At 42.7% G+C, this 17,214-nt stretch overlaps 1 protein-coding gene and 1 pseudogene across 1 annotated transcript in view; one reads left to right on the top strand and one right to left on the bottom strand.

Moving 5' to 3' along the window:
- The window catches only part of LOC148021602 (uncharacterized), a 211,073-nt gene that overhangs the window by 141,808 nt on the left and 52,051 nt on the right, over positions 1-17,214 (bottom strand). Inside the window, exons 9-11 of the mRNA XM_087697047.1 lie at positions 1,515-1,853; positions 1,251-1,316; positions 1,054-1,148 (exon numbers count right to left, since the gene is read on the bottom strand). Coding sequence (XP_087553173.1) covers positions 1,054-1,148; positions 1,251-1,316; positions 1,515-1,853 — 500 coding nt within the window. The remainder of the gene's footprint in view (positions 1-1,053; positions 1,149-1,250; positions 1,317-1,514; positions 1,854-17,214) is intronic.
- Positions 2,157-3,446, top strand: LOC148021603 (uncharacterized; annotated as a pseudogene).

Raw genomic sequence — 17,214 nt, 5'->3', positions numbered from 1 at the left:
ACTAGATCTGTCTGATCTAGGGATGCACTATCAGCTGGTTTGGCATAACATCAAGGATCTTTTGTCTTCGGGCCCATTTTCCCTTTGGATCAGCATTCCAAGCTATCGAATTGGAGTTACAGCAAGTCACTCCTGTTTCCTTCGCATCTTTTTGTTATTGACACTAAATTGGTGTAGCTTCTTGTCCTCTCTACATTGGAATTTTGGAGCATGTCAATTCTTTGTGGCATCTGGACAAAAACATTGAAATGGTCGCACATGCATCTTTGCAGGATTTGGAAAAGCAACCTCTCCTCTCCAATCGAGACTTTTCCTTGGCACTGTTTAATCGGTGTCTTGCCAGTGGGCAATTTCCTTGCCAAACGTAGTTTGGGGAGACTGGATTGTGTATATTGCACACCACCTCAGGAAATACTTCAACATGTTCACTGGGGCTGCTTGGTCTCTCACTCCCTCCTTGACCATGTCTCAACATAGATGTGAGCTTGTTTTTCTTCTACTACTTTTGGAAAGTTCTTCTGGCTCTTTCATATTATTTCTAGTGCCTCACATTCTCACTTGTACTTCTTTGACCAGGTTAAATAATAAGATTTATGGAGGGTTCACCGATCTTGCAATCATGTTGTTTTTTGTGACTTGTCATTTGACACTTTTTTCTTTTGCAGATCCCTTCAGCAATCTTTATTTTGTTGTCTCTCTCCTCATAGATTGACCACCATATGTATTCACTATTTTCTGAGTGCTTTTGATGTGTGCTGTGTTCTCACAGACCACAGCATGCATTCAACTCATCTCACCAACAATGCGTGTGCACGTGCATGCACGCGCGCGCGCGCGCGTGTGTGTGTGTGTGTGTGTGTGTGTGTGTGTGTGTGTGTGGGTGGGTGGTTTTAATGGCATAGTAAACAGTGGTTTTTTGCCTTTTTAGAAAGTGCGTTTTTTGTCCAAGGGCAAGTGCAAACAAGTACTGCATCAATAGGACCCTGTAGAGCTGGCAGCACATTTCATATGTAATGACAAAAGATCTGACACATAAAGGACACAAAGCATTACCTTCCATCTGAACTTTTGCAAATAATACTCATCCTTTTTCTGTCGCTTGTAAATTCCAACACTGCCAAGATGGTTTGTGTCTCCATATATTGACCCTAAAGTCACTATAAATAAGGAAAGTCAATTGTGGTACAGGCTGAGAACAGATTCTTGCAACAACTTAGAAACATTTGAAGAGAACACTATTTTGCTGACACCTGGCAATCTATAATAAGCTCTTCAGGAACTCGTCTTGTCAGCTGAAAACCGCACAAGGCTGCTCCCTAAGCATACAGAATATTAATGTTTGGCAGTCACAAATGTCTCCAGCTTAAATATCCAAACTTGCAGCAATTTTAACCAGATGAATAGACCTTATACAGATCCTCAGAAGCTTTGGCAATTCATAAAAACACAAAGCATCATGAAACACATGAAGTTTTAATAAACATCTATATCATTGTTCTGCAAAGACAACTTACTTGAACAAGTGCTTCTTCATCTGGAGATGATGCTTGATATCTTATTTCTCCTGACTCATCATCATCTGCATAAATTGGGATAACAGTATGGCAAATGGCCAGGTGGAAAAAAAAATCCCGACATTTTTGACTTTGTGAAGTTGGAAGTACATCCTTTTTATCAAGCTCTTCCTTGAGATACTGATCTTCACACACACTGTGTACACAGCATCCTGAGTTGGATGTTTCACTGCCTTCTTCTGGAAAATTACCATAAATTACACCATTTATTGAACATTGAACAAAGGACATAACATTCTGGGTGAGTGTACCCGTCTTATCTGCCAAAACATACTGCACCTGTGTAAAAGCTGTTTGACTCAGCTGCAGACTTGCAAATGCAGAGTAGATATAGACTGCTTTGATGCAAATTTGATGTAAATAATAATTTGAAAGCCTTAAGAGTCTTGACTGTATTTCAAATGGAACAAATTATTACATCCTACCAATTCTTTAGCATTTCCCATATTTCTATGCTACTATAAGGATTGAAGTAATCCAACAATTCTTGTTTAAACAACTTCAAGTTAATTAAAGTTCTCCACTTCCTTTCTCTGAATGAGAGTGTGTGTGTGTGTGTGTGTGCGTGTGTGCGTGCGTGCTATGGAGATGCTATGGAAGACAAAAGCTGCTGTGAAAGCATTGAGACTCATGAGGATGGAAATGGTGTGCTCTCCAAGGATGCATGGTGGACTAAATATCCTCAATATAAGATATCATGTCCTTGCAAGGAAGGCTACCATGTTGCATGCTTTCTTCCGTCAGCAACAGCCGTGGACTTGTATGCTAGCATCCATGTGTGCCAGCATGAGCACTTCTGCATATGGTCATTGGATTACGGATTTCTGGGAGGTTGTCATTGGCAGATTTGTGGGCAGAATACCTGGCTGTCCTTTCTCTACTGCTTTGATACTTGATTGGAAACAGGTTCTCTCTAAGGTCAAATGGGCTCCTAATAGTTGTTTGGGGACAAACTCCATGCAAAAAGAAAGCATTCATTGGAGTGCCATTTTTGACATTCCTCTTGCTTTACAGGAACCTGTTCGGGCATACAATCTTATGAAACTGGGAATTAGGTACATACGGGATGTGGTGGATGATCGGGGATATACTTTATCCTTTCCTCGGGCCATGACCTCTTATGCATTGGGAATGCATCATAGGTTTATATGGAAGAAAATCGCTGATTTACTGCATCCCTTTCTACCAATTCCACCTATGCTTGATACAGACAGGCTTATGGATTGGCAATTACAGCCATCTACTACATGCATTCGTCCTGTCTCTCTTTCTGTCTTAACTTCCATCAAAGTATACAAGCTTCTTCAGCCTGCCCCATGGATTCAGCAGCATGCTAATTCTCTGTAGCACTTAACGAAGTCTCTTGCATGGTGGCGGAAGAATCTTAGGATGCTCTGGAAGTGTAAAATGCCACTGAAACAAAGGCTTTTTCTTTGGAGATGTTTGACAGGCACACTGTCAGTGGGGATCACACTTGCTAAACGTCACATTGCATCATCCACATGTCTGAGAAGTTTGGCTCCCTCAGAGACTATCCCTCATTTATTTTGGCATTGTCCTTGTTCCAAGATCCTCCTCAGGAGAATTTCAGATTCGCTTCGGCTTCGTTTCCCGAGTCATAGCTTTGGGAAACATTTCTAGCTCTTTGGCAGATTTATGCGTTCTTTGTCTCAATACTCACTCTTTCTTTTTTGGGTGAGATATTGGGCTCTTTGGACAATCAAGAGTGATCATAATTTGGCATACTTGGGTCGCCAAAACCACCAGCAATATGAATCCTTCCGAGCCTCACTGCAGCAATCTCTATATGATGCCAGCTATGAGGGTGACATGGACGCTTCCTGCATAGAGCTTTTCTTTTTATGTTTTTGATAGTTTGGGATAGCCCCCTTTTCCGAGGGTCCCCAGCTTGTAAATTTGTGAGCACATAAATATACTGCACTGGATATTACCAAAAAAAAAAGTGTGCGCGCGCGCACACACGTATAAGGCGCATCTTATGGAAGTTGTTCATAAAACAGAAATTGTTGGAGCTTTCTCCACTTTCTTCAAAAAACAAATGGTCTGATTATATGAGGGAAGAGCTTCCCGGTTTGGCTGCTTCTCTTGGACAAGCCATTTGTCCTTCTAGACCCACAGGCAACAGCTATAGATTTTGTAATTTGTAGAATAGAGATAAATCAACTCCACCATCGACAGCAGCAGAATTGGAAGATGTGCACCTAGGAGATTTACTTTGAGCGAAAATAGGGTGTATTTGTAGGAAAATGTTTCACTTGCCGTAAATTTGGACATTTGGAATGTCCAACTGTATTGCATCAGCCTACCTGTGAATGCCATCCCCAGAAAATGCTTCACATAAATCCCCATCAGCTTCTTGTGCAAAGCACAAGAAATACTAATAAAAGTTATGAGAAGACTGAAGGGTATTAAGTCCATCTGTCATGCAATCAAATGGCCCTTTGAATGCATCATCATTTTAAAAAATAAGGAAACGTGTAAAGAAAACCTGAAGGATCAAGAAGAGGGTGCTCAAGTTCGATGGCAGTAGATTAAAACACGGGCCAATAGAGAGAAATTTGAGTATGAATGCCCCATCACCTGGACAGGCTTCAACTTTAAATGATGGTAATTTGAGATTATGGCTATGGACTGGTGTACTAAATAAAGGGCTCACAAATTTTGATATGGCTGAATTGGACAATACTTGATGTTTCATTCTCTCTTCTTGTATATGTACCTCATGTTTGCACCTCTAGTGTGTTTTTTACAACATGCAAAGGCCTCTGTATTATAAATAAATGGAGCCTGATTTTGGAATTATGCACGTAAAATGCAGCCAGGTGTTTGTCTGCAACAGTACAGTCAACATGCTTTGGCTGGACAGCATGGCTCTTTTGCAGAATATGATATTTTTCATGTAGGAAATTGTCAGGTCCTTGGACATCTGGATAGACACTAGAAGCATCCGTCACAATGGTCGTGAAGTGGCTTAGTGTAAATGCACTAAGGGCACTTGATGGAGTCCTTTTTATAGGACTCACAGGCCCTATTGTGCACATCATCTTGTGATCAACTCTTGTGGACTCTTGGCCTATAGGCTGACACATCCATACATTGGGAGGGTGTGGGGAGACACCAGCTCTTGGGATGTGGTCATGACCCAGTTAGTTGCTAGCTCCCAAGCTCAAGGGTGAGCTTGTTTGGCTCTATGACTAGGAGGCGAGTCTGATGTTCATTCCTTGTATGTTCATGGGTATAGCTTGTATTGTCTCTCATGTGCAAGTTGGACCCTAAGGGGACATTGAAAACAGACAAAAGTGGAGAGAGGTGAAGCACCCAAGAGCACACACGCACACAAAGGCAATGAAGACTTGAGCACACACAAAGAGATGGCTGAAATCTTCTTCTTCTTTTTTATTCCTTCTTCTTCCACACAAAAGAACTAAGTCTACAACATGATAAAAGGCTAATATGAAAAGTACCACAACGTACGTACACGCAGTCACTAAGTGCGAACCCGCTAGGAGAGAAGAGGTGCCACAATAAATGTGCCATAACCAAAGATGGACTACCTGGATGTATTCCCGTTGTAGAATTGATGGCGTATCCTCATGTCAGTCACCTAACACGCCAGTGAATAATATCCCGACACATCACCAAGGTATGTAGTGGATGCCAGCTCATGTAGAGCTCGACATTTCAACACTCCCCCTCGAGCTCAGCATGAGCTCATGAACTCCAAGCATAGACCTGAATCATTGAAGCTTCTCAACTCCCAAGGCCTTGGTGAAAATGTCAACAGCTTGATCCTCTCTGTGCTGACATAAAGCAAGTCAATATCACCTGCTAGAACCTGCTTCCGAATGAAATGGTAATAGACCTCTATGTGTTTGGTCCGTGCATGATACTTGGGTTCCTAGCAAATTGAATACTACTAAGATTATCACAATAGATGATAACCTTCTTATCCACCTACATTCCCAAATCACCAAGAAGCTTGCATAACCAAGCTACCTCACATGCTACAATTGTAGCACCTCTATACTAGACAAGGCAACTATTGGTTGTTTCTTACTGCTCCAAGTAACTGTAACACTCCCAAAGAAAAACATAAAACCATCATCTCAAATTTAGCCTTGAGAAGACCCTTCACATAGTCAATCTCTGTCTCAATACCACCCACAATGATCAAATCATCCACATACATAGTAATGGCCACAATACCTACATCACTCTCATATACATAGAGTGATCGGCCTGTGCTCTGCAAAATCCAATGCTGACAAGGTATTCTGCAATTCTGTCATGCCATGCCCTAGGTGCTTACCTCAGCCCACCATACAAGGCCTTATGAAGCCTACATACATAATCTAGATGATGCTCATTCATATAACCAGATGCTTGCTACACAAACTTCCTCTTGTAACTCCCCCTGCAAGAAGGCATTCTTAACATCCATTTGGTGCATGATCCAACCTTTTGATACAGCCATTGCTTTGACAACCCTTATAGTGGGCATTTTAGTCACTGGAGCAAAAGTCTCCTCATAATCAATACCAGTCTACGCATACCCTTTGACAACCAACTGTGCCTTATAGCACTCGATAGATCCATCTGGCTTATGCTTGACCTTGTAAACCCATTTGCAACTAATAGCTCTCTTGCCTTCAGGAAAAGGCACTAACTCCCATGTGTCATTATCCATTAGTGTAGCCATTTTTTCATCCATAGTATGATCCCAAGACTCATTACCCATAGCATCCTCAAAACAAATGGGTTCCACATCCTACACAACCTTAGCCATATATGCATAATGATGAGCTAAATAGCTATCATATGTCAATTGCCGTGTTGGCTTTCTCACTCTACTTAACTTGCGTGGACCTGGATCACTACCACCTGCTTTAGCATCCTCTTGTGCCTTCTACACACCAGGTGTTTTAATAGATGGAATTCCAAACTCCTTGTTCAAGCTCTGCTCAAAGCCATCTGAATCAACATCAACATGAGAGAAACCTAATGATACATCTATCACAATAGGTGAGTCCCCATCTTTCTCTTTATATTTTATTGACATCTGTGATGTAATTAGTGGTGTAACATGTGACCTTAATCTGCCACTCCAAAGTCTATTAATAGAACCATAACTTAGAGACTCTTGTGGTCCACTGAATATCTCTGACTATTCGCCTGTTTTTTGCACAACCATGCTCTCATGCTCATCAATCCAAACTGCATTCACCACATTACTATGCCAACAACTCATTTCATCAAAAATAATATCCATGCTAACTCTCAGCTCACGTGCAACAAGGGTTATAACATCTATATCCCTTCTGCTCAAGAGAATATCCAACAAATACACATTTTTCTGCTTTGGGATCTAATTTACTATACAACTCATCAAGAATATGCACATAAGCAATACATGCAAGTACTTTCAAATGGGATAGATTTCGCTTTCTACACGTAAACTTCTCTTCTAGTATCATACCATGTACAACAACAATGGGTGTCCTATTCATAATGTATACAGCAGTAGCAACTACTTTAGCCCAATAGTAATGAGGCAAGTTTCTTTCTAACATCAGTGCATGAGCCACCTTTGCAATATGCTTGTTTTTCTGCTTAGCAACTCCATTTTGCTACGGAGTATATCTATATGTATACTATTTTTTTGCAAAAACTCAGAAAACTCATTGGAGAGATATTCTCTCTCTCCATCCGACCTTAGGCATTTAATATACAACCATGTCTCCTTCTCAACCAAAGCCTTAAAGCTTTAAAAGTGAGTGAGTACCTCACTTTTCTCACACATAAAGTAAACCCATACTTTGTAAGTATAATCATCAATGAAAGAAATATAATACCTACAATCACTCAAAGTTGCAGTCCTTGTAAGACCCCACACATTAGAATACATCAATTCAAGTGGCTTCTTACATACATACTTTTAATGTGGAAACGAATGCCTTGCTTGCTTTCCAAGTTAACATGCTTTGCATACTTTATGTATCCCATCAACTCTAAACTTAGGCAAGCCATCCACAATCTATTTTGACTGCATGTCTTTCAGCCCCTGCACATTCACATGACCAATTCTCTTATGTCAGATTTCAATATCAACCACAACACCTGAGCCTTGTGCAAACAAGACAACATCTATTTCAGGCAGACTTATATTAAGAGTAAACAATCTGCCAATATGTTTTCCTTTTGCAATCAACCAATGATCCTTTTTTAGATCTTCTACATGACAACCGTTAGATATGATCGAACCTGCAATCTCTATTTTACCATCTGACCAACAAAAACCAAGTTTTTTGTAATATTTGGTCCATGCAACACATCAGCCAAGTACTTAGTTTTGCTATCTTACATACTCAAAGAAACATTTCCAACATGAGTAATGGGATGAGCTATATCATCCCCTATCTCCACATAGCTTGGAGACTCTAGACTGCGCATCTCTCTAAACCACTCTCCATGAGAAGCCATGTGGTTAGAGACACCTAAATCTGCATACCATACACCATTCTTTAATAAACCATCAGCAATTATAGTATTTATAAAGTGTTGCATAACAAACAATTATTCATGTCTGCCATCATTGTTTCTACTATACTAGATAAATAGTTACCTTATTGTTATTTCCCATTTCTAATTTCAGCCTTCTATTTGAAGCAATTTTTAGATTTGGTTGCCTACTAGAATCAACAGCTTGTACTCTTTGGCTCCCCCTCCCTTAGGACTGTCCTTTATTTTGTTGTGCATCATAACCTTGACCATGACCACCACCTTGGTCTCTACTACAACCTCTACCTCTGCTAGTAGAGTAAAACACCTATTCAGACTTGTTCTTGCTTTCAGAAGAAGAGAAATCCAACCCATGGTTCTTCTCCTCAAGTATCAGCATAGAAATCAAGTCTGCAAAATCATGGATATCATCCCTCGTATTCATAGATGACCTGAAGCTCTCGTTTTCATAGATAACCCGAAGTTATTGTATTCATCTCCAAGTCCATCTAAGCACACACACACAATATCATTATCATCAACTATTACACTAATAGCTCCAATAGCTTCCACAATACTATTGATCTTCAAGGCATAATCATTAACGGACAAGCTCCCTCTTTTCATTTTATTCAACTTTAACTTGAGTTGTAGCTTTCTGGCCTCTGTATTTACTTCGAACAGCCTTGCCAAATTCTTTCGTGCAATAGTGGGGGTTTTAGATTCTTGCAAATAATCCATTATGCTATCTGTGATACTTTTCACTAACAATCTAGTTGAAGTTATCTAACATTTTGATAAAACTGAAAACCTTGCAAAACCTGCAATTTGCAAGCAAGCTGATACCAAGTGTACCACAACTAAACATGCGGCCTTCTTCACTGACTACACAACAATAACTACAATCTGCATCTGTATGCAGATGTCTTTTGTGTCTGCAACCCAACAAACACCTAAAACCTTATAGATTTGAAATCTGTAACTTATGTATTGTAAACGACGGACAAGGGCTGAAACTGCAGTATACCCAAAAACTACAATTAGGACCACTTGCAGGGCCAAAACAAAGACCGAAATGACCTCAAATGCCAAAAATCACACCAGGATTGCCCAAAAGGGCTTATCTGCAATGTATGCACTCTTCTCCTTGCTCACCAGGTTTCATTGAAATCAAAGACAGTAGCCCTACCAACCTCAAGAGTCTCCTATGGTTATAACCTTAGGCAAATCAAGCAAGGTGCAAGAGCTTCTTATCCGTTGCTTGCTTGCTTGCTTTCATGCTCCAACACCTCATCTTACCCTTCAATCAAGCTCCGTGCAGCCGTGGGACAGCTTTGATACCATGAAAACACACAAGAGGGGAGAGAGATAAAGTACCCAAGAACACATACACATACAAAAGCAATGGAGACTTAAGCACACAGAGAGATAGGGCTGAATTCTTCTTCTTTTTATTTTTCTTTTTCTTTCTTCTTCCTTCTTCTTCCACACAAAAAAACTAAGTCTACAATATAATAAAAGGCTAATATGAAAAGTACCACGACATGTGTATATAGGTCACTAAGTGTGAACCTGCTAGGAGAGAAGAGGTAGCACAAAAAATGTGCCATAACCAAGGATGGACTACGTGAGTGTAATCTAGCTATAGAATCAGTAGCATACCCTCATGTCGTTCACCTAACATGCCAATGAATAATATCCAAACACATCACCAAGGCACATAGTGGATGCCAGCTCAATATCTCTATAGACGTTTCATTGGGTGTTACATCCTTAGACATCTAGATGGACGCTAGTAATATGGTCATGAAGTGGCTTAGTGTAAATGCAATAAGGGCACTTCAAGGTTAGGATGGCCAAGTCCTATTTATAGGACTCAAAGCCCTGTTGTGCAAATCATTATGCAATCAACACTTTTGGACTCTTGGGCCGTAGACTGACACATCCGTACATTGGCAGGGTGTGGGTTGGTGGTATGGGATGCCAACTCTTGGAACATGGTAATGACCCAACTAGTTGTTGAGCTAAAACATGCATTACTTGCTAATTAGCCTCTTAAACAGCCCCAAAACACACTAAAAAATGCTCTTTTAGAGAAAAACCCTAAAACGGAGAGCAGTTCGAGAGTTCAATGGAAACCCTAAAATAAGGAGTCATTCGAGAGAGTTTAGTGGAAATCCTAATTTTTGGGGCCCCCTTCCACATCTATAAATACACAGGTTGCCCCATTCAGCCTCATTCCGTCTCTGCAAGTTTATCACTCCACGTGCAGATTTCAACCATCAGCCTCCTTCCACGTGGCTGTACAGCCCTCGAGACTGCTGCCACTCCATCCCTGTTTGCTCCTGCTGCTAGCGCCTTCATCCATGCTAACGTTAGCTGCTGGCAACATCATCATTTGCTGCGATCTGATCATCCAGTCATCACCAGCCACATTAGACATTGTTTCAACCTGTTGTTTACAACAGACTATGCACAGTTTCCAGCCTCCGATCAGCGGTACACTGCTGCGTTTACCAGTTTTCAGCCTCCAAACTGTTGCGTTTTGGTGACGAGCCTGCCGCCATTCACTATTCAGCACTCCTACACTTTGACTAGTGGTCACAAACTTGGGATTCGTCTCTAGTGGACGTCACACTCCGACATTGCTCTACCCTTGAGCACACTGTACACTCTTACATTCATTTACAACATTCATTCACTTCAAAGTTATGTTCTCTCTCTCCCTTCTTCTGTTTGTGTTTGAGTTTCTATGTTTGAGTTTTGAGTTTTGTGTTTAGAGTTTGAGTTTTGCCCTCTGTGTCTGTGTCTGTCTCTTTGTGTTTCTATCGTGGTTGTACACTCTGTGTGTCCTCAGTGCAAACCCAAGCAATTTTCTTCACATGGTATCACAGCCGGTGCTCTTGTAAAGAGTATTCTGCGGATATTGTGGAGAGCTAGTCTTTGTGTGAGGCACACAATACGACTCGTAACTGAATCACAATGTCCCAAACACCTTCTTCTCCAGTTCCTATGATGTCTTATCACGCTTCTCCATCATTGGAGGCCATAAGACGGCATTATGGACTCAGCGCGGAGGACAACACTCCACCTTCACCAAATTTCACTAACATGACAAATAAGGACTTCTAGAAACACTATCACAACAAGTACGGTGATGTTTACACCCCTTTTACTAGTTTTGCTACCACATTCGGACCTGTTGGTGAGGCTGGTCACCTCTCTGATCATGGAGGACATTTGGCATTCGGAACGTCTGGCAATCCATCTTCATCATCTCAACAAGGTCCAATGTCAAGTTTGTACAATTCTTTTGTTTTGCATGAATCAAAACCCTCGCGTGTTTCTTCTTTTGAGGTACAAGATCCGGATGGCTTTGCGTATGTGAACTTCAATAGAGGGGGCTCACGAAGCAAACGAAATTCAGGTACATGTACAACTTCTGTTTCATTTAAGCATGTCACACACACTTCTCACTTCCCTCCCATCCCACTCTCTTCTATATCACACCTTGATCATCTCTCATCATCTTTCCAAAACATTGGATTACACTCCACATCTGCATCACACACCCTAGGGGTTGGATCTTCCATCTCCGCGCCTAGCACCTTTTCCTTCTCCACCCCATTCTCTACCTCTTTGCACCATGGTACTTCGTTAGGGAGAATGCCACCCTTTAACACAATGCCTCTCACCTTTCAGTAAATGAGCACACTCATAACTCTTGGGTCGACTGTGATGGGCATCCCCCTCACCATCCCCAACTTCACATCTCCCATGACCACTCATACGTAGGGGTTTCCATCCTCATCTTATGTTGCATCTTTACACTCTCCTTGGGTTACACCTACGCAAGGATTCCCATCTTCTGGTCCCCGTGTTCCCATCCCACCTCCTTGGGTTCCTCATGTAACTACCATGCCCATGCCTAGTCACCCCATCTCCACCTATGGATCCACCTTGCACACTACCTGCATGCCTGGTGGGCACTTTGGTGCCCTTTCAAGTGTACTCCACTCCCCCATCCTACCCCCACTACACTTTTTCACACTAACCATCTCTGAGCACTACCACTCCTCTTGCAATGGCCAAGAATGCCTTCACGGATAACACACGTTTTAATGGGTCAAATTTCACCACTTGGTCTAATTTCATGCAACAAGTGCTTGAGTCTAAGGGTCTTTGGGACCTCGTCATTGGTCTAGAGCCTATGCTAGACCCTCGACTAGCTCACCCTGACTACATCTTTCAATGGAGAGCCCGCAATGCCACAACCAATGTTGAGCTGTTGCAAGGTTGCTTCGTGAGTTTCCCTCTCAGTTGAAGCACTTCCTGCTCGCATCAGAGCGTTGGAGTCACCTTCTCGACCGCTATGCAGTTTGTGATCGTACTCAGCACATCAATCTTGACTTTGAGCTTCAAGAGTTTTCTATTAAGGAAGGGAATGATCTGAAAGTCAAGCTGGCTAAATATAGGCGATTACTTCGCCACTACTAGCTCTCCAAAGTCAGATGACAATCAAGTTACATTCTTCTTGAATAAGTTGCCCGAAAAGTACTTCAATTTCATTCAACACATCATCTCCCAACCTCGATTGCCAACCTTCTACGAGTTTGAGTGCGAATTCTTGCGTTACGCAAGGCTGCATAATCAAGTCCACAACAAATCCTCATCACAGCCTTATTCAGGGCAGAGGGGGTTGGTTGCCTCTTCTTCGGGAGGGAAAACCACCAGTGGCAAGAACTCGCAAGATACGACGGCAAGCCAATCAAAGGGTGACTCCTCTTCCTCAAATGGAACCAAAGAATCTAGACCTATTTGGCAGTAACTCCCTAAGAAAAACCGGTTTTGCACGTACTACCAGAGAGCAAACCATGTGGACGAGGAGTGTCGCTCCAAGGCCCAAGGTCTTCCATCTAAAAAGCCTCAGCTGACCGATGCGACTGCACACTCCAGTGGGGCTACGCCTTTCACTCCTACTTCATCTGCTCCTTCAGCACCCACCGTTGCTGCTGGACATCTGGCTCGAGTACAACCTCAGCGCCCCTTCACTACCCCCGAGGGACTGGCTGATTGGTGTGCAGGTTCCGATCCCGTTGCACTTCATGCATCTATCTCCCCGTCCTCCCCACCTCGTCGGGCGTTCCCTTGGCCGAGCCCTACTACTCGACGTACGCGATGGTAGCTACCTTCTTAGACTAGCATGTCTCTAGATCCTTTCCGATACCCTAGGTGAGTCTAGCATTCATTTTTCGCACTCTTAGGGTCGGGCCCATAGGATTCATTGTCCTTAGCTTTTCCGTTCTTTTATCTTCCACTACATTTACTCACACACATACACATTCATTGCATTTATTTTGAGTGAGATTTTCTTTCTGTTCTATTTTGCTTTGGAGCATCCCACCACTAACCTCTGTATTTGCAGATTCTCATCTCGTTTGCAGGGTTTTGTCTTTCAGTGTAGGGCTAACTTACAGATTGCTTTGGTCCTCACTGGGCTAGAGACGTGGGGATGTACACCATTCCTTTCATGGTTTCATCATCCTAGGAGTGCTTGCTCTTCTTCCAACATGGCGGTTTCCCCTTCCGAGGCGGATCGTGCAACATCTCTCTCGATGCTATCATGTTTTCTCAGTACCATACGAAGACCGACATCAGGCTCCTCTTCCTTCTTCGACATCTACATCCAGATTGAGAGGGGGTTCCTACCCTTCTGGATACTCTACAGGCTTCAACACTTTGTCTTTGAGACAGGCTTCTTCCCCCTGTTGTCCCTTACCCTTTGCATTGCATGATTTCATCATCTTTGTACTAGGGCGCTTGGGCAAGTGAACAAATTTCCCATGAGGGACACTGTCCAAGTGACACCTGCTGCATGAGCATTCTTCAACATGTAGCATACTTTGCATCTCATTGTGCAAAGCCCCACTTGAGCGGATCCTATGTTGCTTCCACTGGCGGCTATTATTACCCCACCACCATCCTCCTCCATCACCTGGATACCTCATCACCTATTTTTCCTCCTCATTAACACCCTGAGTGGATGGGTTAGCTTGTTATATTTTGTGATGTGTTGGATGTACCCTCCCTACTCCCGTCTTCCGGGTCACTCTTACTCAATCGGCCGTCTCCCATAAAATTTGCCTCTCTTATTCAAAAAAAAAAAGTTCCATGTCGTTTCATCCGCCTTTGTAGGGCTTGGTAGGTAGTCACTGGGCAGCTGACGTGCACCCTTTGTCCAATGCCCTATCCTCTCTAGGGTGACTACTTAGATTCACTTGGTAAGATGACCATCGCCTCTGTAGTCTTGGTAGGCTATTGGGCAGCCGAGGTGCACCCTTTGTCCGATGCTCTGGCTGCTTTGGGGTGGGACGCCTTGAGTACATAAACATCACAATGGCTCACCTAACCTTTCAGCTCAGTTTTGGGCTTCAGAGAGGCTGTTGAGCTAAAAGATAGATTACTCGCTGAATAGTCTCTTAAACAATCCAAAACACACTAAAAAATGCTCTTTTAGAGAAAAACCCTAAAACGGGGAGCGGTTCGAGAGAGTTCAGTGGAAACTCTAAAACAAGGAGCGGTTCCAGAGAGTTTAGTGGAAACCCTAATTTTTGGGGCGCCCTTCCACATCTATAAATAGGCAAGCTGCCCCCATTTAGCTTCATTCTGTCTCTACAGGTTTCTCACTTCACGTTCAGATTTCAGCCATCAACCTCCTCCCATGTGGCTGTCCAGCCCTCGAGACTACTGGTGTTCATCACTTTTCATTCTTCTTCTATGTTTTGAGTTTTGTTTGTTAGTGTTTCTCCCTGCAAACCCTACTATATCTTGAGATGGTATCAAAGCATACTATTTCATCTCTTGACATGGTATTAGAGCAAGCATGCTCAAAGAGCTAAAGATCCTCTTTGTCAATGAAGGAAACAAAAGGTTGCGAGACTAGCAACACTTTCATTTCACTACATTATTTGGGAGGTACCATAATCTTCTTCTCCCTCCCACCCTCCCTTTACAAGTTTGCCACACCAATGATATGGCCTTTGCAAAGACATAAGCACAAACCACTAGGTGCTTCTACTGTGGCAAGACCGGTCACTCCACTGATGATTGTCATCATTGACCTTTGCTCCCTATCCCACCGGTGTATATGAGTTTACCACCACTTACCCCTTCTACCACCTCACCGTTCTAGGTGACAAAGATCATTTTGCATTGGCTATTAGAGTTTTATGCTCAAGGTAATGAGACATGTACAGCACACACTAAGCCCTTGTGAGAAAAAGGAGGCTCTAAGACCTCACAAGGCAATAAGCCCTCCTAGAGACCACCACAATCCACTACAGAGGTTTCTTCCAACTATTTTCAGGTCCAATGGCTTCCACGGCTTGCAAGTTCGTAGTCTGCTCCATTGAGAGAGAGAGGCTGTTGGACACCTCTATATCTCTTGAGCCCTAGGGCAATCCCAAATGTAGCATTTCCATGTCTCCTTTGGCTCCTTGCATCTAGCAAAGGAGTAGGGCCTCTGTCATAACAAGTGAAGTACCAATTGCCAAAACTGCCAAAACCTTTCTAGTTCTAAAGTTGTCCTCCAATGTCCTCCAGAAGTCAACAAGGAGATACCCTATACTGTCCAATGCTGAGTTCTCATCTGAATCCTCCTCCCCAATCCAATAGTGTATCCAAAAAAGAGAAATCGCAAGGTGTTTCTACAAAAGGATCTCTCCATACCCATGCCCCAAGCTCCCACTAAAGTCTTTGAAGAGTTCATCATTCATGTCTCAAGACTTTGGTCCAAGTACCTGGTCCTGTCACAATGAACCATAACCATAATATTCTTCCAAGAGCATCCTGTGAACTCCGACTAATCCAGATCTTCACCCCTAAGTTTATCATCCTCCTATACCGAGAAAGTAAACACTCTTTCTCCATTGGACGCCACCACTGTCAGAAGGATGCCTTTGGTAAAAAGCCCAGTCCATGTCTGAGAAGTTCTCGTGTCTATCCTCCACTCTAGGGGTACCACCTCCCTAATGCTCTCCATCATGTATCCAGCCCCTTCGATGCTGTGAAGCTGCTTTCTCTATGACTGACCTAATAGCTCAAGATAGACAAACCACTCCCCCCACATCGAAGCTATCTGCAAAGAGAACCTGCCCCAAGATAAGCACATCCTCTCTCTCATGTATGGACTCTCTCTGTCCTAAGTAACCAGTTGAAGAGAAGAGGCTGCCTCTAACTTCCCTTCAACAGTGGCCAGGGGTCAAACTGGTGAAGTCCTACAGATACTGATCTCCGACCCCAAATGATGGCTGCAGTGAACCTGACCTCAAAAGCATTCCCGAGCTTGTAGCATGGATGTGCTAAAAAATCCAGCGGATGCTAGGTTTCCATGGTCCTCCATCAGCAGGAACAATAGTCTCTAATCTCCATAGCAATAACTTCTTCCACAGCTCCTTGCTTGGAAGAAGGCTCCTCATAATAAGCTTCATCATCAGTACTCTATTCTGACTGTCTGGGTCAGTAATCACCAAACTACCTCTAGATCTAAGCTAAATAATAACATATGAGGAGACTTTATTCATCACTAAACTTCCATCTCCACCTTGAAGAAATGAAACTCTTGATCTGGCACTTTACCTGGCCAATGCATGACCCTAGCAAAGGCCCAACAAGAGGTAATATACCACACGGTAACAAATAGAACCTGCTTAGCCACTACCAGCGTCCCTACAAGACAATCTTCTTGTACTTCAATTGTAGCTTCTGCCTTATGCTCAAGAGTAAGAGTGTCATCTGTTGCTTTGAGGTGATAACCATGCCCACAGGACGACCAAGGTATCTCACTGAAATGCCATGAGGAATGCAAATGAAATTCGGCCGTAACTTCTAATCTGGCTGCTGAGTATCACAAACCCAAAACCTGTAGCATTTGTGCCAAGTGTTTTTAAAAATTGTAATAGGTTTGAAAAAAGTATCATAGTTTTGGAAAGAAACAATAGGGGGAAATTGAAATGCAAAGGTAGCGGTAGACTGTCAAGTTCCTTAGACTCAGGACTCAGAAGTATCAACTTGCTTTAGGACCTCAAAAGAGAAGCCATTGTAAGAGAACATTCACTACAAA

The sequence above is a fragment of the Lygodium microphyllum genome, chromosome 17 (assembly GCF_053477565.2).
Source record: "Lygodium microphyllum isolate KBCC chromosome 17, Lygodium_microphyllum_v1.1.10, whole genome shotgun sequence".
Lineage (NCBI taxonomy): Eukaryota > Viridiplantae > Streptophyta > Polypodiopsida > Schizaeales > Lygodiaceae > Lygodium > Lygodium microphyllum.
Note: the sequence above shows the minus strand (reverse complement) of the source record. Positions and strands in the feature narration are given on the sequence as shown.